The sequence below is a fragment of the Anabrus simplex genome, chromosome 1 (assembly GCF_040414725.1).
Source record: "Anabrus simplex isolate iqAnaSimp1 chromosome 1, ASM4041472v1, whole genome shotgun sequence".
NCBI classification, from domain to species: Eukaryota; Metazoa; Arthropoda; class Insecta; order Orthoptera; family Tettigoniidae; genus Anabrus; species Anabrus simplex.
In genome coordinates this window covers 544,657,368-544,684,939 of record NC_090265.1, presented here as the reverse complement: position 1 = coordinate 544,684,939, position 27,572 = coordinate 544,657,368, and the positions used below count along the sequence as shown (strand labels likewise).

General features: G+C 38.7%; 1 protein-coding gene across 1 annotated transcript in view; it reads left to right on the top strand.

Moving 5' to 3' along the window:
• LOC136869236 (coiled-coil domain-containing protein 186) overlaps window positions 1–27,572 on the top strand; it is a 184,679-nt gene that overhangs the window by 132,686 nt on the left and 24,421 nt on the right. The window contains exons 11-13 of the mRNA XM_068227117.1: window positions 4,129–4,356; window positions 17,064–17,213; window positions 25,376–25,489. Coding sequence (XP_068083218.1) covers window positions 4,129–4,356; window positions 17,064–17,213; window positions 25,376–25,450 — 453 coding nt within the window. The 3' untranslated portion in view covers window positions 25,451–25,489. The remainder of the gene's footprint in view (window positions 1–4,128; window positions 4,357–17,063; window positions 17,214–25,375; window positions 25,490–27,572) is intronic.

Genomic DNA, 27,572 nt, shown 5'->3' with positions numbered 1-27,572 from the left:
GCGTTGCCTGTGATTAGTACCACTATATGAGCGGCACCGTGGGTGTGTGTCGCCTGTGCTTAGTACCCACTATGTGAGGAACACCACGGGAATTCCGGCGCCCGTGATTAGTACACCTAGGTGAGGAACACCATCGGTTTGCGTTGCCTATGTGTGGCGCCATTATGTGAGAAACACCATAGGTCTGCGTTACCTGTACGATGTCCAACACTTGTGAGTAGTACCATCATGTGTGGAACACCGTGAGTCTACGCTACCATGGTTCTCCTTTACTAGCGATAAGTACCATTATGCGGGGCCGTTGACCTGTATTTTGGACCCCTTTAGACAACAAGCATCCTCTTTCAGGGTTGTGCTTTAGAAGTGGTCTCTTGATCAGTAATACTATTTTTATGGTAGTTGTTGGGTAGGATTCACTGATTGTTTTAAATTCATATCCATCCATGCCATTCTTCATGCCATTTTTTATTTTGGTCAGTGGATGATTTAAAACTTTTAATTTGTCATTTCATTTCATACCATCAGGGGCCGATGACCTAAATATTAGGCCCCTTAAAACAACAAGCATCATCATCATCATCATCATCAGTTAGTGCACTGGGGTCTGGAGCGAAGTTGCTATACTAGTTCATCCCAAAGGTGTTTGATAGAATTGAGGTTAGAGTTCTGGGATGGTCAGTTAATTTCCAGACTTTATTGCCCACAAACTATCCACAAACAGACCCCATTTTATGATTGATCATCTCCAAACTGGTCTTCTACTCTGGGCCACATTGAGCTGGCCAAAATGTCTTTAAATCCTTCTACCTTTAACATGCTCTATAGTGTTACAAGAGGACCAACTCCCTTCTACAAAAAACACCCCACACTATCACCTCACTTGCACCAGATTTCACTGTGGGCAGTGTAAAGGCTGGTGTGTGTCGTTTGCCACACCTAGACCCAATTATCTGACTGCCACATGGTATAGCAGGATTCATCACTCCAAATCATGCGTATCCAGTCATCTGTGGATCAGTGACAGTGCTGTTTACACCACCAACACAGCGTTTAGCATTCACTGGCAAAATAATTGCACTTCAAAATGGAACAAAAATGAAATTTATAGCTTATAACTCTAATGGGGCTTTTGGTTCCAATCTGTAGCTAGCTTCAGGTAGTTCCAGTCACCTTTTTTAGATCGTGCTGGAGGTCATTCACAGTGTGAAGATAGTTATTGATAGCTGTAGGCAGGTTCTGTAGATGACAGGCAAGTAGGCATGAAATGGAGGATTTTAATAATTAGAGGCTGTTTGACTGAAGGTGAAGTATTTCAAAGTCTAACCCCAATCAGTAGGCTCTTCTGATATAATCATATAACGTCAATTATTGTGGAGATAATATTGCTAGAATTGCATTGAATCCAACTTTACCCAGTGGATTAATCTTGTTCAATCTCACTCATATCAATTTTAAACGATAGTTCCTATGATGCTATTCATGTTCTTTGAATTCCAAATGCCCATGTGCCTGTGCTGTAAATCTTTGTTCCTTGTGCTTGTTTATTAGAAATATATCTTCGCCAGTCATCCCGAAATCCCGTATTTCCTGTTCGAGCACACTTCAGGGGCTGGAAGCTGAATGGTTCTATTAAAGTATTTCTATATATTTCCTGTCTCAGTGCATTTAATTCTGTTGTTTTTATTTTCATGTGGTATGTGGATACTGATGTGACACCCATATTTTGCGTATGCTGTGCTCTGCTGTCTTGGTTTTGAAGGGGTGTATTATTTGTCATAATATCAGCTTTGTGTTAATGTGTCAGTCATTCATTTCAATGTAAAGCTACTTTGTGGTGAGAGCTTATGTTCTCAATAACATAGTGCGCCCTACGAACTAGTGGTATCAGATCGTTATTTACAATATTTATTTACTTGAAAGTAAAAATATATGAATTGTAATGTGTTGGGAATGGAAATAGTAGAAGTGCATTGTAATCGTCGTAGTAGGTGAGGGGGTTGGGGGTAGGATGGGGGATGAAGAGGTGGTGATGGGATAGGAGAGGGGGAGGGAGGAACTGTGGTGAGCATAACCGGACGTGCGTCACCATGGTGGAAGTTACTTCTCTGCGCTATCTGTTGATAATAATGTTAAGGTATTGCACACAATGTGCATTGTGGCGCTATCTCTGATTGCAGACTGAAATTACAAGGGCCATCTCGCTTAGCAACAAAATTTATTACTGAGTTTCATATCTATCCTATTATAGATTAGTGGCATTGTGGAAATTGCAGTATCATGCCATTTTCCTGTAACTTCTTCAGTGCTCGATGGTCCTTGTTGCTTGACACTGGATGCTTTTGATCAGATAGTGTATTTTTAGTACAGGTGATTTATATAAACCGGGTCGTTTTCAAAACAATCCCATTTCTGTCTGGTAGTAGATAGGAAGACCCAACTATGTTCCAAATATGAAGAAACTCTGGGAGATTCACTCATCATCACAGCTGATGTTAGAGATGACCTCCATCTTCCTGTCGACACAGTTGTACCCATTGCTCCGTGATTCTGGCAGTTCGCTATGACATTTCCTCATCTCTTCCATTGATTTCTGTCATGATGTTAGTCTTCATGTCATGTTTGTGGTTGATTTTGATACACTTTATCCTTTGGATAACCCCACAGGAAATAATCTGGTCTCGTTAAGTCTAGTGATCTTGGCGGTCACAAATTTTTAGAGATTACTCTGTCCTCATAGAAGCTGCTGATCAGAGCAAAAGATTCAGTTGACATGTGGCAAGTCTTGCTGAAAATAACCGTGAGTAAGCTCAACAAATTGCGGGAAAAATTTTCTTGTACCAGTCTTTGTTCATCATATCTGAGAAGAAGAATGGACCCACGATTAGGTTTGCTGAGACTGCACACCAAACTTTGACCTTCCATGCGTACAGGGGTCTTTCATAAATATTGTGTGGGTTATATGTGGCCCAAATGCAGTTATTTTGAGAATTAATGTATTTAGTCATATGGAACCAGGCCTCATCTATGAATCATGTGATGTTCAGAATTACATCAATAAAAGTAAACTTCCACCTGTTTGACACTATATATTTGCTTTAAGCAAATTATTAGAATATGTTTTATTCCTTAGGAACATCTTCAGCTACTTCACATTGCTTAGGTGAAATTGTAATTATCTTCTTCTCAAAAAAACTTAAAATAGTACCTTTTGTTATGCTTAAAACAAAACTAATTTCAAAAGATAAAATTAAGCTGATTTCTTGCAATGTTCAGAATTCCCTGAAGCCAAGAACCATGTACAGTAACAGACTCGTTTCTCCTTATCTGGCTCCTGCAACTCATGAATGGCATTCATCTTTTACGGCTGTAGTTTCTTTACGGTGATCACTCTTTAACATATGGAGTATGAATACCCTACCTTCTGAGGCAAATGACATAATAATTTCCTAGGAGACCGAAGTAAACAAATCTGAACATCTCCTGCTACATCTGCCAAATCAGATGTGCGATGCGTGCCAGACATGCTCAACAAAGACCCTGTTGTTTCCAACTTTTTCACTATGGCCAGTATCATGTCTCTCTTAGGAAGATACCGCACACCATACTCTCTTCTGAACACCCTTTGCGTGGCTACGATGGACTTCGTAATCCAATAATTATCAGTAAAAACATGTTGAGGTAACGTTTACTGCATCTTGAACGAATGTATGGTAAAAGATAAAAAAAGCCAGCAACATGCAAAAGTGAGAAAACAGTTTGATGCTGACAAAGAATAACTTGCTTATTGTTAGCAAACATTTGTAAGTGAATCAGTTATTCTTCACATTTAGAAAGCAATCACATTTTCCTATCTGTTATCAGACAGAAATGGGTTAATTTTGAAAACCAACTGGTTTATATTAATCACCCTATATATCTATCTATTCTAAAAACTAAGAGAAAAAAATATTTATTTTCTCTTCCACCTGATTCATCATGCAACATAAAAAAATTTTTTTTTTTTTTGTAAAATTGAGTCCAGTGAATGTGAGATGTATAACTTTTTTTTTTTCTGAACTTGCTACCGGTATTAATAATTATGTAGTTCATATCACTTTCTCTGAACTCATCATTTATGTTGTGTTCAAGCAGCAGCAGCAAGTTAGTGTACCTACAGAGCCTGACCGTCAGATGCTGATTGAGAGGATAGTGAAGTTGCAGAGAGCCAATGCTCGCAAACAAGAGAAGCTAGAGTTCATGGAAGAACACGCCCGTCAGTTGGTGTCAGAGTTGCAGAAGAAGACTCACATCATTCAGAGCTACATTATGCGGGAACAATCTGGAGCACTCTCGTCAGATACTATGGATCAGAATAAGGTAACTTTCAACTAATAAAAATAGACTGAGGAAACAGTGAATGAAATATTGGAGAGGATGATAGAGGTGTTGTCTCGTATGTATTGAGAAGTAGTACTCCCTCTTCTCACTCTAAGCGATGAAGATTTTTGTAGTCATATTTTCTATAAAGTTGTAAGTTAGATGAAGGTGAGCAAAGTGGCGGAGTGGGGGGGGGGGGGGGGGGTGAGTTAAAAAGAGAAAGTGGTATCATGCATTGGCTGAAGCTTCTGTAATGTTACAAAATGTGGAGAACTAATGGAAATAGTTTTCAGGTTAACTTGGAGCTTCGAAACTTGTTAGTTTTTATTTCTTTACTGACCATTCTGCAAATTAGTGAAGTTTTCACCGAAGTACATGTGTGCACACACACACAGGAAGAAATTTCTTACAGAAGAAATATAATGTTGTCACATTAATCCCGGAATACTGGCTCTTGAAATATTAAGTTGATATTTAGTGGATATTTATTGAAGAACATTACAGGCTTTCGGCCCAAATACATGTTCCCGTTACAAGGTGAAAAAATAAAAAATATGAACTAAATCTACCATGAGGACTCAAAATAAAAATAAACTAAGTCTACTATGTGGACGCTCACATGGGCGGAGAACTGGGCCACATGCAAGCTCCACCCTTAAAACATAAAAGTAAACTAAATCTACTATGTGGACGCTCACATGGCAGGAAACCTATCCACATGTGAGCGCCACCCTTATAACTACCTTACTGACTGGCCGTGCCGTCCACCCCTGGTGAGTAAAAAAGGCTCCTGAAATATGATAAGCATATAAACTACACTATTGACATCCCTCACTATGTGAAAAAATAGCGATTACTCTGTTTTGTGATTGTATTTTTAAGTCGTCACCACCACCACGGTTTCTTCTTATTAACATGCTACTGGGTCAAGACAGACATGGTTCCTCTCCTTCTTTCTCAACCTCTCTTTGATTTCATTTGTAATTCCACACTTCCTTCTGGTGCTCTTCAATCATCTGTTTAATATACCTAAGCCATCGTAGTATAGTTTTCTCAGTTTTACCACATGCCTTTTCTGTCTCCATTTGTCATTCTTTTGCCTTGTCATCTGTTGCTCATATTGTATTTTTATTCTTGTCATTTGATAGGTGTTGGTTGCATATGTCATTTAGGTATGCAATGTGTTGTATATTAGTATATCAGGGGAGTCATTGTAAACAGTCCAAAACAGTCCAAAATATTTTTTTCAAGATTATGAGTTTTGAAGATTGTCACTTTCTATTTACAGTATGTATTGACCATATTACTTTTTTGTTTCTTTAACCTTCTTTTTTTAGTAATATGATATTTCATTATATTTAGAACTAGCTTGAGTATCCATTGTTGACGGTGTAACGGTTCAGACCCCATTACAGATAGACATCAGTTTTCACTATTAATTATTTATCTCTTGCTCCATTTCATTTTCATGAATTATTATGTATCATATAAAATTAGGATTGAATATATATGTGTAGTAAAATTAAGGGTAAAGACGTGTATATACGGTGAGATTTGCTATAGTACGCAAAATGTTAACCAGTTATGTAGGCAGAAGCTGGCAGTGGTGTGCGAGACATCTATTACTAATCTGATGTGTGGATGTGCTGTGCTGCACCGATTGCTCGAGGGCAAATTTTACACACGAAACCACGTGGACAACCGTTTTGGTAGTGTGGTGAAACCATAGAGTTTTCAAACAAAGTGTCACCATGTGGGAGGTAAATAAGAGACTCTATTAGCCGGCGGACTGTTGAATGTGTGGAGGAGGAGGTAGTTGGTGGGAATAGCCAGGTGACCACGTAAAATTATAAAAGGGCTCAAATTCTTTGGAGAGGCATTCTTATGTCTAGACTTCTAACGTCTAGCATCGCATGTCTGATCTGAGGAAGTAGTTTTGTCATTATGACAAAGAAGCATAGGGGCAGTTAGACTATGCAATACAATGCAATGCTGGTCCAGACAGTAGTAAACACAGTTAAGTAGGACGTGTGCATTTTCGTCCTGTGAGCAGTACGTTTAAACAAAACACCTCATGCCAATGGGGAAATATTTGGTTGATAGTAATAAGTCACCAAGAGAAGATGAGGACAGCAAAACAGGTCTGACAAGTCTCGCTTACATAGCGGAGCCCATACCGAACAAGTGCACCAGAAACCACAAATAGCAGTCCCGAGAAGGAAGGTCACCCATCCCCTAGCAGTTCCAGGTAACATGAATCCGTTTAGATACCACACAAAAGGAAGATATGCGATGTCCGAAGAAGTGTAATGTAAATCAATGCCAATATCTTCATTTTTATTTCAAGATAATTGTCATGTAAGTTGTAATTACGACTACAGCAAATCTTACAATCTTTAATTTAAATTTCACATAATATAAATTTGTATATTATCATGTGCAGTTAATTAATTATTCCAGAGTAAAGCAAGTAATCCTTAATGAGAGGTGGGAATCAAGCCACCTTTTCCTTTCCGAAACCTGTATAATGGTATGTTGTTCATCAAGCGGATTATCTCACACCTTGGGAAATATAAGAGTCGTGCTCTATCAAATCATTACTTTTACAAGGAGATGGCGCCCATTAACTATTAAAATATTTGAAGTTTGGTTGAATGTATGATAATCAGGTTGAATTATTAATAATAATAATAATAATAATAATAATAATAATAATAATAATAATAATAATAATAATAATAATAATAATAAAAATAAAATATTCAAGGGTCAGGATAACCATAAAGTAATGCCCAGCAGGGGAGCTCACCCAAGTTAGTGAAACAGGATGAGCTCAGAGATCACTACGGGACAGACACTTAGTATGTCCATGATTACATGTTTGTCCACCCCTGATATTGTTCCCTAGATTCTGAGGCGCACAAGTGGGCATGCCTCTCCCTGTCAGCAGCTTATCGCTACTTACTCTCTTCCTTACTCTCCTTGGCTCTTTGCAGTTTCATAAATTTTTTGCATTATTGCTGAGCTTGATTTGATCTCTTCCTTCTGATATAAAAGAAAACCAAGTATGGGGTTAATATTTTAAAAAATGTTTTAAAACATTGCCGGAAGTATCTGCATAGCAACTCTCGTTACTGTCTACAGAGTTAGTTACTGGTTCTTGGGCTTAAACTTTCACACAACTGATGCTGATATTTCTCTTATTTTTTGCTGTATCATAAAATGGTATAGAACAAAAATTTGCCATTATAGAGAGATACGTTCGGAAAATGGGGTGGATTAAGGAGCGGTGATGACAGTATAGGAAGTGGGAAGTCAAAAAGGGTGACATAAAATTGTTAGTTTAAACTGTAGAAGTATTGTAAAGAAAGGAATATAATAAGTAATTTAATAGATATACTGTATATTTACCACATATAGTAATCATGGCTGAGAAGTGATATTATGGATGTGGAAATTTTCTCATGGAACTGGAGTGTTAAGACAGGTTAGGAATGATAGGAGGAGAAGTATTCATAATGATGAAAGAAGAATTTGTAAGTTATAAAAAAGTTAAGGATGAGAAACAAGACATTCTATTTGTAAGACTTATCTCGAAAGATAATAGGCAACTTGATATTTTTGGGGTGTACAGGCCTGACAAGTTTGGCACTGACGCTGATGCAGAATTATTTGATAAGATAATTAGCTATGCAGGGAATGCCACAGAAAGAAGCGTTATTGTAGCGGGTGATCTCGATATACCAGAGATTAACTGGGAAGGAAATGTGAATGACAGGAAGCATGACCAACAAATGGTGAATAAGTTAATATGGGAATTACAGCTGAATCAGAGTGTGTTGAAACCAATGAGAGGAAAAATATTCTAGATGTGGTGCTGGTAAAACCAAAGGAGGTCTATAGAGAAACTGAAGTTATAGATCGTATAAGAGAACATGAAGCTGTTTTTATTGTAGTTTTTTTTAAATGTCATAGGAAGGAAGGTTATAAAAATAGAACTATCAAGCAGACCATATGATTGATAGGCATGGGGGAATTCTTAAACAGCAAGTGTTGGGAATGTAACTTCAAACACCATATTTATTAACATTCACCTGTTTAATATATGCACCAACACAAATATTTACAAGACTAAATAAAAATCTCCTAAACATACTGACCACCAAAAGGCACTGGCCTTTTAAGAAGGAAAGAAGGAAGATAATTCATATCAGGAATTAGCACATTAGTTCATAAAGGTATAAATAACATCACTGTGTAACTCAACACTTTTGATATTATTGCTCATTCTCCGGCAGAACACACAACTTCTTGATGGGTCGTTTTATGATACTGGAGTTTGTTCTCACAGTGGCGACTCGTACGAGGTTGTCTTCACCAGGATGAACTGACTCTATTATGCCCGTTTGCTATTGCAGAGGCGGTAGGTTGTCATCTTTGATGAACACAAGATCTCCATTGTGAAGATTAGAATGTATCTCAGTCCACTTGTGGCACTGCTGCAGTGTTAATATATTCCCTGTGCCATTGTTTCCAGAAGTCCTGGGTCATCTTTCGCAGATGTTGCCATCTGGAAAGAGTATTTATGGAATAGTGAATAAGGTTAACACATTGGAGACCATGTCTTAAGGTGGCATGTGGGCGGGCAGACCACCATATTTTGAAGGTTTTTAAAAAATTGTAGAAAATAGTAGGTAGGTTGAAATTGTAACAAGTATATATCATCAAAAAATTAGAAATGTCTATTCTACAGATTAAAAAGTTGCATTAAGATTTATTGAATACTTTTCACATTACACATTTTCCAACGGTATGCCTTTTGCAACAACAAAAAAAGTCTGACAACAAAGTCTTACAAATAATGAGCTTGAGTGCAGAATGGCTTGAAGCATTCAAGGACACAAAGTGTTACAGAACACATTGGATATCACCAGTATGTCTCTTTCCTCGTTACTTTCCCATTTTCCGCTTTTCCTTTATGTGCACGGGCGTTGCAAGTGCATCCAAATCACCAAAAGTACCCGGCGAATGTGAATCAGTCCCTGCCTTTGAATTATCATCATTTGCGTCACTTCGTTCTAAATGAAAATCCAGTCATATGAAGATCGTGAAACATTAACTAAATAGACTACAAAGTGCAAAATCACACCTGGGTGGAATATGATAGAATAGGTTATAAATACTTTCATCACTAACATGAAGTTTGAAATCAAGGTCAAAATCTGAATCATCTACCTCTTCTTCTGAACCACTGTCATCAAACATCTCTTCTAAAATCTCAACAATTCCACCTTCATTCAATGATCCAATCATTATAGCAGAAACAAAACGCAATCTAAACACTTCGTACGATGTAAACAAAACTCTGAAAGCGCGCGCTTTGAGCAGCTGGAAGCAAGGCTGTATGGTATGGTCATTGAAAATGTAAACAGCCTATGGGATGGGTTTAAAGCAGTTGTTGAGGAGTGTAAAAACAGGTATATACTTTTAAAGATGGTAAGGAATGGTAAGGATCCACTATATTATAACAGAGAAATAGGGAGATAAATAAGGAGGTGCAGATTAGAAAGAAATAAAGTTAGGAATGTTTGTGGGAGTAAGGAGAGATTGAAGGAAACTAGAAAATTGAATTTTGCAAAAACATCTGCTAAGAATAACATGATGGCAAACATAATTGGCAGCCATATGAATTTTAGCAAATCATGGGAAGATAATTTGAGACAGAAACAGATTTCAGGAAGGACGTTCCAGGGATCATTAATGAACGAGGGGAGTGTGTATGTGAGTATGTGAGCAGTATGTAAAAATAGTTGAATATAAGGATAAGTCCAGGTAGATGAGACGACTAATACTGGTGGATTACTGAAATTTACCATTTACAAAATGATACAAAAGTTGAAAGCTAGAAAAATAGCTGGGATTGATAAGATTTCTGGGGATATACTGAAGGCAATGGGTTGGGATATAGTGCTGTATCTGAAATGCTTATTTAATTACTGTTTGCATGCAGGAGCAATACCAGATGAACAGAGGGTTGCAAAAGTAGCCCTAGAGTACAAGAGAAAGGGTGAGAAACATAGAGTGGATGATTAGAGGCCAGTCAGCTTGACATGAATTGTTTGTGAGCTCTGGGGAGGAATTATTTTTGATTATATTAGATACATTTGCAAAACTATTATTTAGTTTCATGGAAGACAGTTTGGGCTTTGGAAAGGTTATTCCACCTTCTAGGATTCCAGCAAGATATAGCAAATATTTTAGATTCAGGAGGTCAAATGGACTGTATCACTATTGGTCTATCCAAGGCCTTTGATAGGGTGGTTTATGGGAGACACTTGGACTAGACAAAAGAATGGTTGAAAGGGTGGCTAAAATTCTAGAAAATGGAACTTGGGGAATTAGAGTAGCTAAAGCGTTATCTGATCCTGTAATGATTAAGAGGGTGTCCCATTAGGGCATTATTATTGGACCTTTATGTTTTCTTATTATGTATGTGTAAATGGTATGAGTAAAGAACTGGAATCACAGAAAAGGCTTTTTGAGGATGACACTACATAGAGTAATAAATAAGTTACACGATTGAGAGCGACTACAAAAAGACTTAGACATTGTTGTGAGATGGACAGCAGACAATGGTATGATTGGTAAATGGGATGAAAAGTCAGGTTGTATGTTTCACTAAGAGAAAGAGTCTTCTTAGTTTTAATTTCTGTGTTGACGGAGTGAAAGTACCTCATGGGGATCACTGTAAGTACTTGGGTGTTAATATAAGGAACGATCTTCATTGGAGTAATCACATTGATAATGTTGTAAAGAAAGGTTAGAGATATCTTCACATGGTTTATGACAGTATTTAGGGGCTGTAGTAAGGTTGTAAAGTAGAGGGCTTGTAAGTCTCTGGTAAGACACCAATGAGAGTATAGTTCCAGTGTATGTGATCCACGCTAGAATTACATAATATCAGAACTAGATAAGAGCCAATGGAAAGCAGCACGATTTGTTGTTGGTGATTTTCAACAAAAGAGTAGTGTTACAAACCTGTTGGAAACTTTGGGCTGGAAAGAATTGGGAGTAAGGAGACGAGCTGGTTGACTTGTAAACAGTATGTTCCGAGCTGTCAGTTAAGAGATGGCGTTAAATGACATTAGTAGATGAATAAGCTTGAGTGGAGCTTTTAGAGGCAGTAAGGATCACAATATGAAGGTAAAGTTGGAATTCAAGAGGACAAATTGGGGCAAATATTTGTTTATAGGATGAGGAAGAAGGGATTGGAATAATTTACCGCAGCAAAATGTTCAATGAATTTCCAAATTCTGTGAAAACATGTAAGAAAAGGCTAGGTAAGCAACTGAGAAGGGATATGCCGCCTGGGTGACAGCTCTAAACGTAGATCTTTAATTGACTGATTTTCATGTGAAACCAACTGTAAGAGAGATACATCAAGTTTTATGCTTTAAGCCCCATCTAAACTAACCCCCTCCTGCTGAAAAGTTTTGAACAACTAAGATTCTACTTGACTTTACTCTAAACTGAAGTACTAAATTTCATTAAAATATGCCCATCCATTTTCCTGCGATGCTTAAACAGACACAGTCAAATATTAAACTGAACTCGACATAGATCATTACAATAATGACAGTGTTCTTGTCAGAATACAATATTAACCAACTGGAATGTCACGGTTAAATGAAAATTATATGAAAATCAGCACAGTTTCTCACTTTTCACGAATAATACTACCCTGGCATTCAAACCATGCCGACTTCCAGAGCTGGAATGACCCGGCCATAGACTGTAGTGAATACTGCTCTGCAATTGGGGTGGGGGGGTGAGTGTGATAAGCTTCTGGCTTCCCACCTGAAAAACTGTGGTTCAAATGCCAATTGATTCTGGGTTGATATTTTAGTCCCGAAAATCATCTGGTGTCAAGAAGGGTATCCGGTCTTAAATCCCAGCCAAAACCAAAATGAGCCTGGGTGGCTCCAGCAACCCCAGAAATATCTGGGATAAGCTAAAGAAAGTTTTATATATCAATCTAACAACAAGTGGAGTGATTTCTGTATCCTACAGTTATTTTCTTATGTTCCTCAAAGTCCTTAAGCAGTAAGTTGAACGTAATTTTAAGCTTAGCTGGGTTAAGTAGCTTGGACAGTAGGCAGTAGAATGCTGGCCTTTCTGAGTCCAACTTGTCAGGTTCGATCCTGGTTCAGTTTGGTGGTATTTGAAAGTGCTCAAATATGTCAGTCTCGTGTCGGTAGATTAACTGGCACGTAAAAGAACTTGTGTGCAACAAAATTCCGGCACCTTGGCGTCTCCGAAAACTGTAATAGTAGTGGAACATGAAAACCAGTCACATTATTTTAAGCTTATAGTAGTTTCATTTGTGAGATAAAACTGCTAGGTTACAAGTTGAACTGTGTGAGTGAGTTCAAGTACCTTGGCTCCTATGTGATAGAGAACAAGGGGCTGGACAGAAAGGTGAACCATAGAATTCAGGCAGGCTTAAGATATTAGAGGAGGGATTCAGGAGTGTTGTGTGACAAAACAATAACAATAAGGGAAATTTATAGTGGTACTGCCAGTCATGATATATGGTAGTGAAACCTGACCTGCGAAGAGTCCATCGAAAGAATCTGAGGTTGCTATGGTGGATCTCTCTGGAGATTTCTCTTGATCAGGGAATCTGTGAAAACCTGCACTTTCTTCCATTGATGTTTTCCAAAGTGGTTGCATGGTTGCAACCATACACAACACAGTACACCATGTTTTCACTTAGGTTCTTGGTATAGTTTACAGTAGTTAAATATGCCGAACCAACATTGACGGCTCTCACTCAAGTGCTGTGGCCATTTTACCCTTACATCTGCTGAACATTATAAAGGAATGAAATCAGGTTTTCAGCAAGTTGATTAAAATTTTATCTTGCATTCAATGAGCTAAGAAAATAAAACTCCAAAATAAATTGCCTTGGTCTTTAAAATATCATGCCTGAATTTCAACTATTGTAACACTAGACCGCAGCTATTTCTGTTTCTCTTTTGTCTTGGAGTAAACTCTACTGCACAGGTATCAACATTAAGCAGTGTGACATATGTATGTACAGTAACTGGCTCATCAAATGTATGTTAATGGATTTAGTGAATAAGTAAGAAGTCTTGATATTCAGTGTTGTTGTACTTTCTCAGTCTACTACATGTCCTTTAGTATTATTCCTTTACTGACATTGAGCATCTTACACCAAGTTAGCAGCTCTGTTATCTTCAACATGTGTTTATCACTAATGTCGTTTTGTCTAGAAATTGTATCCTTCCAACTTATCATTGTACAACTCGTAGTTCTTTCAATGTCTTTAATATAGTGTTATCAATATCTACCAGCCAGCATTACTTGGAAGGGATAGACAGAGGCATAAGGTAAGCTGCATCCTGTTGTCACTCTGATCATTTTCAGATTGGTATGAATTTAAAATGTTCCCATGATAGTCTTTGGTTTGGGTTTTAGCTTGGTAGTATATTATAATTAACACATTATTTACTATGTACAAGAGGTCTTTTCTTGATTTTAAGTTTTAGTTTAGATTCACATTTCAGCTCTTGAAAACACGGGTAGGAAATGATAGAGCTGTAAGTAAAGACTTGTCATAAGTTGAATTTACTTCCGTCATATTCAAACTGGATAGCTAATTGTGAAATACAGGGTTTGTCATTTAAACCCAGACCAAATGCACGGTGTTTGTACTCTGTGCTATGGCAGCTGCCTCAGCTGAACTTCAGTCGCGTGTGGCCACCCTGCTTTAAGCGTGTGTACAATCTTATATGAAATCTTGTAAAAGATGCTATAAGTGTCGTCCTTCCTGGGTTATACAGGCATTGTATCTGGTAACCACATTCTGATTGACGTGAGTGAGTTCTGCCACTGTAATGTTTCTCATTTCATTCGTAATGTTTTCTTTCAGTTCCTCCAGTGTGTGAGGATTTGCTTGATACACGTTCTCTTTCAGTTTACCCCACAAGTAAAAATCACACACTGTTAGATCTGGAGAACGAGGGGGATATAGACCAGCATTGATCACTCTGTCTGCAAACACTTCCAAGATTATAAGAAGGGAATTTTCTGCTGTATGGGCAGGGGCAGAATCTTGTTGAAACCACCCATGAAATTTTTTTTCTTCCGTTAACTGATGGAAGAACGGCATCATAAGTCATCTTGGTACCTCTCGGCGTTTACTGTTGTCTCAAAAAAAAAAAAAAAAGACGCAGTTATTCGTCTTGCATTAACAGCACACCAAACACCTATCTTCCTATCCTAATGAGGGACTTCATAAACACCATTCGGATTTTCTGCACACCAATAGCGAGAGTTATGACTATTCACACGGCCATTAAGATGAAAACGGGCCTCATCCGAAAAGAACACAAGTTGTGAGTCGAATCAATGATCATTCAGTTATGCAAGATACCAATCACAGTATCTCACTCGTGGCTAGATCAGCAGGTTTTAAACAGTGGACCTGGGTAAACCTGTATGATTTGATGTCTAACAGATTTGTAGCTCTGTATGCAGGAAAAAAAAAAAAAAGAAACCCTTACTCATTGTGCTAATTTTGTGAGTGATTTATTCGGTGACCATTCAAGATTTGCACCAATGTCATCTAGCTTTTCCTCTGTTAACTGTCCGTGTGTGCGCATGTTTTTTTATTGAGCACTGAGGCAGTAGTTTCAAATTTATTTACAATTATGTAAATCTGTGCTAGTGAAGGTGGGGCTTCACAAGAAAATTGCTGAACATATGCATCGCGTACCTATCAAACTGACTTGTACTTAGAATAACTTTTACGTCCAAAAATACATTGTTGCAATGATAACTATCTCACAACGTTAACAGCCGAGATTCAGACTGGCGTCTCATACTTGCCAGGTTGAACACGTGCAGGCTGCTTGCAAGGTCAAAATCTATGCGGCGTGCCTCCCATACTGCAGCTGCCATAGCTCAGAGTAGAAATACCGTGCATTCAGTCTGGGTTTATATGAGTGACCCTGTATATCTTAAATAATTACTGAATACTTATTTACTATCTTGATAGTCTCAAATTTGAGGTAAAGATTCAACAAGAAGTGCTCAGACAAAAATTAGAAGTCCAACATAATCACTGCTACCTTACACTAATAGAAGCTTTTCAAGTTCAGCATTTATTCATACTGAGTTGTAGAAATATGTAGTAAGCAGTTCCAACAAATAAGGATTAGTGGTAAAAATAAGAACTGTTTTAAATGAGTCTCTTGAATGGAGTACACCCTACAATATGCCATACTTAAAAGAAATGCAAGTTGTGGAGTAAAGTAGTGATGTATCCCTGCAGAAAGACAGTGGTTGCACTGCTGTCTACACTAAGGAAAATGGAAATTTTTAAACCATGAAGATGTATGCCTACAACACCCAAATGTGCATGGTGGACGGGTTTGAGGCGGTTATGCAATGATAACATATTCAGGTGCTTCTGTATGCATATATGGACACAGATGAGTACAGGGTCTGCCTACCCCAGTCTGTAATACATTGCTGAATCTTTGGCAGTATGGAGTCAGTAAGACCCTGAATCATATCCTGATTTTTTAAAATTACTATTTGTGATCAGTTGCCTGTCTTTGCCAAGGCAGGTTGACCAGTGTGTTGGGCTCGTTAGTGTTTCATTAATTGGCCGAAGAATAGTCAATCAGCGACCCCCCTCCCCTCCTTCCAGCGTGGTGGACCAATAGGCGAGCAGCACACTGTAGCCTGCACTATCATTGACCAAAGAACAGCCAATCAGCGACTGCCCCCCACCATGGCAGACCACAGCCTGCACTATATAATGAGGTGGAATTGGGCACCACTCAATTCCACAGTGAGCTCTGCAGCCATCAAAGTCAGTTGGAACCCTTGAAATAGCTGAACGCAGTCTTCGGTGAAACGTCAGGACCATCATACGCTCCTGGACCACAGCCTACAAGCCTGGAAAATACAGACATGATTTGTAACACCAGCTGTCAAAGCCTCAACTGCTGCAGTGTATACGAAAGGTGATTTGTCCATGACCAATGAGGAGGGGAGGGCTACATGAACAGTCCAATTGGACTGAAACTGGTATCATATGTATACCTAGCTCGCACAATTCCATATTTCCATTATCAACATGAATGACCCATTCCTTCATGGTGTTGCAATTTCCATTTTCCATGGTGCTTTACTTCATTGCTATTTACAGTGGTCCTACTGTGATAGGAGCAGTAATTTCTTGCCAACAGCAATATACAAAATATTCTGTTATTATAGATTATTACCAAACCATAGTTTTAGATAAAACTATGAAGGAGAGCAACATCACTATGTTGCAAGAGTTTTCAAAAGTTAATTTCTTTCTTTCTCTGGAGATATGTCTCTTTTCGATTTCACCAGCTTGTTGGTGTCTTGAAACAGACTTATTACATTTTTGATATGTTTGATCCATGTTACCATTTATAGTTTGTCGCCATTCTTATTTCTTATTTCCTTCTCTGGTATGTATATTTTATTGTCTAATTTAAGTGACCCTTTATTCAATAAAATGGTTATTGTTATTAGGGACTTAACAGTGTTTAACATTTGGGCTGCTTGTGGTGAGCTGGTTACAAAACATCTGTATTACTTTATATTAGTGAAAATCAGTTGAATGTAATATTATTTCATAGGCTGAGCTGACCAGACATGGAGGCATCATGGCATCTCTGTATACATCCAGAGCTGTGGACAGTACAATGACCCTGGAGCTGTCTTTAGAAATTAACAAGAAACTACAAGCAGTTCTTGAAGACACATTGTTAAAGAATATTACTCTGAAGGTATGGCTATTTCATCATTTTCCCTTTGTCTCAAAGTAAACATACTTGATCACCTACCATCCTCTAACTAGGCAAGGACTGAGAAACGAGCTAGTAATGTACCATTCTAGTGTTTAGCCAAAATGATTGTTTGAAATCGTAGGGAACGTAATACGCAGAATGGCGACTATCAGTGCTGGGATTAACTAGAGCAGATGATCACTTTACTTATTTCCTTTAATTCCAGGTGGAACATTGGGCCTCAACGAAATTTCTCCAGTTTGTTCTATCTGCCACCAATGCTTTCACCTCCCTCCGTGTCTTGTTAACTCCAGCAATCTCCCTGTCTATGGTTCTCTTCTAGGTAATCCTCGGTCTGCCTTGCCTGCGACTATATTGTGGATTCCAGCTCAATTCCTGCCTTGTGATACTTTCTTGTGGTCTTCTTTTTTCTTCTTTTTTTTGCTGTTTGGTTTACGTCGCACCAACACAGATAGGTTTTATGGCGACAATGGGATAGGATAGGCCTAGGAATGGAAGGAAGCGGCCGTGGCCTTAATTAAGGTACAGCCCCAGCATTTGCCTGGTGTGAAAATGGGAAACCACGGAAAACCATCTTCAGGGCTGCCGACAGGGGCTCGAACCCACTATCTCCCAATTACTGGATACTGGTCGCACTTAAGCGACTGCAACTATCAAGCTCGGTCTTGTGGTCTTCTCAGGATGTGCCCAATCCATCTCCATTTTCTTCTCATCTGTTCCTGTATGGGACTTTGACTTGTGGCCTCCCGAAGGTCTTTGTTTGAGATGGTCTTTGGCCACCATATTCTCATAATGTACCTCAAACACTGATTTATAACAGTCTGTAACCTTGTGGTAATGTCCTTGGTCATTTTACAGGTCTCACTTCCATACAGTAACACAGATTTAACATTTGAGTTGAATATCCTTAGCTTCGTTTTTATACGAATGCGACCGGGCGAGTTGGCCGTGCGATTAGGACGCGCAGCTGTGAGCTTGCATCCGGGAGACAGTGGGTTCGAACCCCACTGTCGGCAGCCCTGAAAATGGTTTTCCGTGGTTTCCCATTTTCACACCAGGCAAATGCTGGGGCTGTACCTTAATTAAGGCCACGTCCGCTTCCTTCCCATTCCTAGGCCTTTCCTATCCCAACGTCGCCATAAGACCTATCTGTGTCGGTGCGACTTAAAACAATTTGCAAAAATACGAATGTGAGGGGATCTCCATATTGGTTGTAACTATGCAAAAACTCCTTTGGCTTTATTTATACGACTTCACCACATCTCTAAAAGCACTTCCATCATGGCTTACCATGCTTCCTAAGTAGCAAAATTCCTCTACCCTTCCTATATCAATTCCATCTAGAATTAAGCTAGAATTGTTATGATGGTTTATGCGCATTTCCTTAGTCTTTTTGTTATTAAGCCTACTTTTTTAGCTTAAAAATAAAGTCATTTAGTTTGATTTCCATGTCCTGAAACATTTTGCAAGAAGACAGAGATCATCTGCATAATCTAGTTCTTCCAATCAGTTATTTAATCCCCACTGATTGCCATGCTTTATATTCGTTGCCTCGCTCAGCATACAATCCACTGTCATGATAGAACAAGATTGGCAACAGTAGACATCCTTGTCTTATTCCAGATTTTACAGCAAAAGGTTCACACAGCTTCCCTTTATGTTCTACTTGACAATTATATCCATCACACATTGCCTGTGTAAGATGGACTACTTTTGTGGAATTCCGAACTTTTCCGTTTTCCTCCGGTTGACAGAATGAAAGGTCTTTCAAAATCAATGAAAAGTATATACAGAGATGTCTAATACTCAGCAAATTGTTCAATGATTAGCCTTAGTGTATTAATCTGATCCACAGTAGACCGACCTTCTCTGAAACCTGCCTGTTCTTGACATAATCTCCTGTCAACGGCTATGCTTTTTCTGTTCAGAATGACTCTTGACTTCATTTTTCCTCCATATGAGAGCAACATTATTCCCCTCCAGTTCTTGCAATCTGAGAGGTTACCCTTCTTCGGTATCTTCCTGAGGACACCCTTCTTCCATTCCTCTGGAAGATGTTCTTCGTTCCATATTAGTGTTAGAACTGGCTCTGTGATTTCCGCTGTTAAATCTGGATCTACCTTTAGGCATACCTGCCAACCCTTCCGATTTACCTGGAAACTTTCCGGTTTTTAACTCGTCTTCCGATTTTCCGATTTATTTTTACTTCTTCCGATTTTTGACTAATATAATCTCTAGTACGGCCAATACTCTTCCCCTACAATAAAGGATAAATTCTTATGTGCTTGTATAATTTACGAAACCTAATTTTCAAGCGTATTTGATGCTTTATTTCGTGAGTATTTCGTCCGTCGCCTTCGTGTATCGTGTTTCCCGCTCACCACAGCAGCGTGTGCGCTTTATACAGCTGGGGATTTGGGGCGGCAATCGTCCTGCAAGCAAGAGGCTAGCGCGCGCTAACGACTCAGTTAATCGGGACGAAAGAATGAGTTTGTTATTGTGTTGTTCGCGCGCTGTTAACATCGTTTCTGTGCGTAGTTTCGTTGGAGTTGTAGGCCACGTGTTTTTCCTTGCATTTCTATGACCGTTTCTGGTATTTTCTTTTCTCGTTATGGCCAAAAAATATGACAAACGTTATCTCCAAGTGCTCAGAGATGCCTATAAATTTCTGTACATTTTACCGGCTATTGAAGGAAACTACCTATTTTCCCGCGAACCGTAATCGACGCCCTTGAATAATTTACACATCCCAATATTTTTGGGTCCAAAGTGGAATTCGACGCACCCACAACTTTGAAGATCCATCACTCAGCTCCGGATGCGTTTCGAAATAAAGATGCCAACTACTCAGGTAGCAGGCTTCCTATTGCGAAAACGGGCATTCCAAATACAGGCAACGTGCTGTATTAGCCGGCAGGAAATCCCACTGCACTAGTTTTACGGGTGTTTCGCGTACGGGACATAATGTGATCTCAAAATTGTCAGTCCACAGTACTCGATTAATACTGCATCATACGAACTTGCGGTGATCAGTTACGCCGAAACATAGTGAATAGAGCAGCGGGCAGCAATTTTTCAGTGTGCAAATGAAACATGTGCTACCGCGGCAACAGAAGTGCACTTCAAGCGGCCAACAAGTCTCGCAAAGCATTTCGCGGACCAAAAAGCGGCAAGTTTCCGCAAGTAGAGGATTATCTGCTTAACTATATGATTTTGTTACGCAATGTTGGATAAGCCGTTTCTCACAAAATGCTGCATTTTAAAGAATGAGAAATGGCCGCGGCACGTGGAATCATTGTCTCGTATTTGAAGGTTAGCCGAGGCTGAATTAATTTTATGAAGAGAAATGGACTTTCTCTTCGACGAAGAACAACATTATGCCAAAAAGTGACGAATGATTTCAACCATTTTCAGCGCTTTGTGATTGGGAAGCGTAAAGTGAAGGAATATTTTATCTCCCTTATAGGAACCGCAGGTCAGACGCCAATCAGTTTCCATATACCATTAAGTCAAACAATTGATAAGAAAGGAACGTACAGTGTTATCGCACGCGCTACCGGAAGCAAAAAAACAACGATGTACTGCAATGCTTGCTGTAACAGCTGATGGCAGAAAGCTTGCAGCTTACATTGTTCTAAAACGAAAAACAATGCCTAAAGCAAAATTTCCGCGAGTGATCCACGTTCTAATTCAAGAAAAAAGGTGGATGGACACGTCATTCGTACAAGATTGGATACGAACGGTTTGGGGTAATGTAGCAGGGTCCCTCCATCGATGCCCGGCCCTTCTCGTGTTGGACAGGGTTTTTTTTGCCGGTATGTCATTCAGGTCGTATTGTCAGCTCGTAATGGGAAGAATGTTTTCCAGTGTCGGTACTTCAAACTCACGTGTCTAACTTATCTGATGTACCCTATTTGACTTTTCAGAAAAAATCTCACGCCGGAATTTTACGCCAAATGACGATAACTGCAAATGGGTTGAACCAATTGTGTTTGGATTATATTTGATGTACCAGTATCTTTGAAATGTAAATGAATTGTAAATAATTTGTAAACATCCGATTTCCTTGAATCGCATCCGAAGTTTTCGCCTGTATTTTTCGTCAAAAAAAGTGCGTTAATTACGCGAGAATATACGGTATTATGCATTTTGTTGCGCGTGTCGGTGTGACAAATATTATTCGTATGTTAATGTCATAAATGAGAATGATTAGGTACATTTTCTTGTAACCATTTTTATGTTTTCTTAGTTTAAGATTTTAAATTTAATGGTCAATTCGCATCGTAACTGTAGACAAGTATGCCTTTTATCCTGACCTTTTTTCACGTAGACCTTGGTGGAATATATGTGATGAAATCCAAGAATTAAAAAATCTTCCTATTTTTGGTTTCTAAAAGTTGGCAGGTATGCTTTAGGGCTTCTGGGATAATGTTATCTACACCTGGTGCTTTGCCACTCTTCATTTGTTTCACTACTTGTGCAATCTCTTGTCGTGTTGGTGGTTCTACCGAGATGTCTGGATCCTCCAAAATGGTTTCAACTTCTTCAGTTCTGGATTCCTTACCAAGATTATTGAGTACTACCATGAAGTGATGTCTCCATTTTTCCAATTGTTGTGTCTCAGGTGTCAAGGCTACGCCGCTTACCTCTCTGACTGGTTTCTCCCCTGAAAAGTTACTCCTAGAAAGCTTTCTCATAATGGCATATACTTCTTTGCTGTTGCCGACTCTTGCTGCTTCTTCTGCCAGTGTTGCCAGTTGGTGTGTAAACTCTTGTTTATCTCTCCTCACTTTCTTCTTAACCTCCTTGTTGGCCTCCCTGTATTTTTCCATTGCTACTGCTTTCTGGTTTCTTGTTCTACTGGAGCTGACAAGTGTCTTGCACTTGGATTGATTCCCAAGCATCATCCGATATCCATTCTTTCCTCCCTTGTTCTCTGTAGCCCACTGTCTCTTCACATGTGTCATGAAAGAGCTCCTTGACTGTGTTCCATTTAGTATTTACCTCTTCATCTGGTTGTTCGGCAAGGGCTTCAAACCTGTTGGGTATCTTAAATTCATTTTGCACCTCAAGTTTCCCAAATTTCCTGGAGTTGAAGTGTTTCATTCGTACTGCTGCCTATTTTACTGGTGCTGCCACCTTCATTCTAATGTCAGAAATCATAAGGTGATGGTCACTCCCTCCATCTGCTCCACGTTTGTTCCTGACATCAAGGAGTGAATGTCTCCAACTTTTACTTATCGCTAAATGATCAATTTGGTTTTCTGTCTGGAGATCAGGTGACACCCACGAGATCTTGTGTCAGTTCTTATGTGGAAACAATGATCCACCTATAACCAATCCAAAATGACTATATAGGTCTATGAATCTCTGGCCATTATTATTTTCTTCTATTCCATGTCTCCTCATGATGATTTCCCTTCCTTCATTTTCACTACCGATTTTTGCATTTAGATCTCCCATCAATACTACAATGTCCTCCTTTATGCCTGCCAGTGTTGATGTCAGCCTATCATAAAACTCCTCCTTCTTTTCCTCTTCTGCTACCTCTGTTCGTGCGTAGTACTGCACTATGATCACAGGTCTAACTTTGGTTCGTATTCATACAGTAATTATCCTGTGTGCTACAGGGGTCCATTCCATTATGATATTTTTTGCTTTCTTTGTGAGTAAGACACCCACTCCACTTGAATGTTGATCATTTTCTTCTCTTCCAGAGTAAATGAAGACACCACCCTTTTCTGTCCTCACCTCTCCATAGCCTGTCCATCTTGTTTCACTCAACCCAAGTATCTCCACTTTATACTTTTTCATTTCTGCCATTACTTTCTCAGTCTGTGCCAGTTTCATACAGTTTTCACATTCCAGAATCTGATTTTTGTCCTGCATTTCATTGCAGTAGTCATCCCCTTAAAATCCGGCCGGCATAAATTTTGTCTGGTTTCTGTAATGAGTTTAATTCAGGTGTGCGAGTTATTAGCCCACAGCACCCTAAGTCTAGTGGAGGGGCTGCCAATTGTCTGCGCTAGACAGCAGGATTTTTCTGTAGGGGTTATCTCCCTTTGCCTTTAAAGATCCCCCTTTACCACAAGGCAGTGGTTTCTTCTTTATCTCCAAGAAGAAAGGACTGCCTCCTCCACCAGCTTCGCCGTACCAAAGGACTCCTTCTCCGCCGTTGCTACCGTTGAGGTCTTCACCTGAGCCCCGTTAGTCGTCACTTTTCAGGGTTCCTGTAGGGCCTTCACAGCTACCGTAGCAGTCATGGGGCACACAGATCCCACTGTACTACATCACCTCTACAGGACATGGACAAGGGGTTGGCCTTGTGGGAGGCAGATCAGATGATAGTCCCCTGTTTATTATCTGAGCTTTGACAATGGATCAGCTTGCTACTAGTAACCTCTTGTCATAAGTTGTGTTTAGTATTATTCCATCGTTCTTGTGCCAAGCTGTTCTTTCATTCCTTTCTCCAAAGGTTTCCTTGATTTTCCTGTATGCAGCATCTACCTTTCCTAGGACCATACAACCTTCAACATCCTAGCATTTCTTCTTTAGCCAGTCTTCCTTAGCTACCTTGCACTTTCTATCCACTTCATTCTTTAATCACCTGTATTCTTTTCTGCCCTTTTCATTTCTAGCATTCTTGTATTTTTGTCGTTCATCAATCAGGTCTAGTATCTCCTGAGTTATCCACTGATTCTTAGTTGATCTTTTCTTTTTTCCTAACATTTCTTCAGCAGCCCTGCTGACTTCATTTTTCATGACTGTCCACTCTTCCTCTATTGTGTTTCCTTCAGCCTTTTCATTTAGTCCTTTTGCAACATGTTCCTTGAAACAATCCCTCACATTCTTTTCTTTCAACTTGTCTAGATCCCATCTTTTTGCATTCTTTCCTTTCTTCAATTTCTTCAGCTTCAGATGGCACTTCATGACCAACAAGTTGTGGTCAGAGTCCACGTCTGCTCCTGGGAAAGTTTTGCAATCCAACACCTGGTTTCTGAATCTCTGCCTAATCATAATGAAGTCTATTTGATACCTTCCAGTGTCTCTGGGTCTCGTCCACGTATAAAGCCGTCGTTTGTGGTGTTTGAACGAAGTATTGGCAAGGACTAAATTATGATCAGTGTAGAATTCAACCAGCCGACTTCCTCTTTCGTTCCTTTGTCCCAATCCAAATTTTCCTACTGTATTACCTTCTCTTCCTTGGCCTACCACTGCATTCCAGTCTCCCATCACAATTAGATTCTCGTCACCTTTTACATATGGTATTAAATCTTCTATCTCTTCATATGTTCTTTCGAATTTTTCATCATCCGCTGAGCTAGTGGACATATAGACCTGCACTATTGTGGTGGGCATTGGTTTGGTGTCTATCTTGACGACAATAATTCTTTCACTATGCTGGTCATAGTAGCTTACCCGCTGCCCTATTTTCTTATTCATTATTAAACCAACTCCTGCATTTCCTCTGTTTGATTTTGTGTTGATAATTCGGTAGTCGCCTGACCAGAAATCCTGTTCTTCCTGCCAATGTACTTCACTTATACCAACTACATCTAACTTTAGTCTATCCATCTCCGTTTTCAGATTCTCTAACCTACCACAACGATTCAGACTTCTAACATTCCACGCTCCGACTCGCAGAATGTCAGTATCCATCTTCCTGATGATCGCCCCCTCTCGTGTAGTCCCCACTCGGAGATCCGAATGGAGGACTAGTTTACCTCCGAAATATTTTACCCGGGAGGAAGCCATCATCAGTACATCATTCATACAGGGAGAGCTGCATGTCCTCGGGAGTTAGTTACGGCTGTAGTTTCCCGTTGCTTTCAGCCGTGTAGCAGTATCAGCACAGCTAAGCCATGTTGAGTATTATTACAAGGCCATATCAGTCAATCATCCAGACTGCCACCCTTGCAACTTCCGAAAGGCTGCTACCCCCCTGAGTAAAATAGGTAAACACTAAAAAATGAACTTTATGGATGATTGCTTCTTACCAGCTCCTATCCGTAAAAGTTTCTCACGGGCAAACATTCGAAACTTCTGTGTTCTCATTAAGTTGTTTTTATGTGCATACAGATTTATATTCTTCCTGCAAGATTTTAAGTATTATTTTATTTTTGCTTTTCTGCCATTTTCAGGAGAATATCGACACTTTAGGAATGGAAATTTCCCGATTAACGATGCAGATGAACAGTGCAGCTAAGTCATCATAGCCAAAACAAAGATGATACTTATTAGTGTCTATTCCATGGGTAAGACTCTTGCTAAAATAGTTGATTTTGTCTGTCCATTTTATATAGCATCATATTTGTGAAATGTAATTTCATAAAATTAGTTAATATGCGACTTGCTTTGAAAGCAAATCAGTGAATAAAACTAAAGAAGTTTGGAGAGAGCTACAAAGAGTGAAATCAAACTCCAGGTTGTATATTACAGTGCATGTAGTGTGTTTTAGTAGATATTAATATAATAATGATATGGAACTTTAGCTGGAACAAACCTGCTGCTGGTAATGATGGTTCAAATATACAGGACTGTACTGATTTAGAGGAAGAGACAAAAAAGCTCATCAGAATTGTTGTCAGTGTTCTTCCGAAAGGCTTCAGGACTGACTATGGAGTCCTCAGCTATAGTACCTTTAACTTTCTTACTGAATATGTAGTAAGGATATACTGTATATTGAGAAAATATATTAGCTGCTATAGTTAGTATAAACAGTTGGCAGTTCAAAGAGGAAAAGCTGCTTGCTTGTGTCTTTCATGTCCGTTCATCTTCTAATGTAAAATATGAACAGTTCCGTTTATTCACACCTTGGAAGAAAATCTTTCCTTGATCTTTTTCTAACTTCTGCTGTACTACAGGAATAGTATCTTCAATATACAAGGTCTGCGTAGATCTGTGATGTTATTCCTTCTTTGAGAATGTAGCTGGTCAGAACAGAGAGCTATGATAGCGTAATTGCATAACCCATATGCATTCCAGTATTTTGATATCTTTAAAAATATTATAGGCTATTCAGATTGAAGAAGAACAAAGCTTTTTAACTCTGTGAAAGTTCCTTCATGATGTAACTCGTGTATATGTGACTTTTTCAGTATTGCTCCTAAAGGATATGAGCTTTGTTAAAATAATTTAGGTTTCTAGATACCTTTTTTGTTTGTTGTCTGGAAGTAAAAATCTTTTCTTAAGAATGTGTACAAATTTTGGTGGGAACTTTCATCATAATGCACAGGTTGTGAATGTGGGATTTTTGTTAAGCAGAACTGGTATTAAACTGTTTTGACTGTAACTTATGACATTCTGATACTGGTTATGAAATGAGTAACTCCAAAAATAACAAGGTAATTACTGTAAACATATTACCAAGCTTATTTTTAAATCTTTCATATGTTTTCTTAACTACTGACTGTGCATAATTTCATGCTAAAACAGAAAGTGCTGAAAACTGGTGCAAAATCCATTATTATAGGAAGGAATTCAAGAGTACAGTAAACTCATTATGATTAGGTTGAAATAGTACATGAAAAAAATCCAACAATATAGATAATGCAACCCTTCTGCATCTGCCACATTAATTAAACTTTATTACATTGCTTGTTAAGTATGGGATAGTCTGTGATATTCCACTTTCCTAAAATATTAAAAGCCTCCTATAATTTGACATGCATTCTCACTGAGATGATGTCTTCAAGATAGAGTCTTATTTGATTAATATAAACACATTTCATAGCATCTTATCATGGTTATCGCAAATAAATTTATATTCTTTATAGTCTCTACGTTCACTCTTTTCTTCAATGATGGTCAGAGCTCAGTCCGTTAATAATTCCTAAGTTCTCCAAAACTTCTCTTTATTTGGTAGTTTCTTTCTTTTTTTTTTTTTTATATTCAGATAGATCATTGTTACTTCTAGATATGCTATCAATATATCAGGTATTATACTTTGCATAACACTTGAAATAATTGTTTATCAGTACTTGAAGCTTATTGAATACTGGGAATCATTAGCTATTGGAATGTTATATCATTGTAACCATTATGTTTTTCCTTTATCCCTGTTATGTACATTAAGTTTTTGCCTATCATAACAGGGAAGTTAGGTGTTGTGCTGTATTGTGTTGTGTTAAATCAGTCTTTCTCATTTCAGGAAGAAAAGTTCTCTGCTTACGCTAACGTAACTGTTGATAGAAAACTAGAATATAAAGATATAATTGTGAAAATTTGCACCGTATTAGATTCTTTAACTCCGTAACGTTTCATAGAACTGTTCCAAAGAATGTCTTTGTAGCGTCTTGGTGATTTGATTAATAATAAGGCAGATAGGAAGTCCTTTAT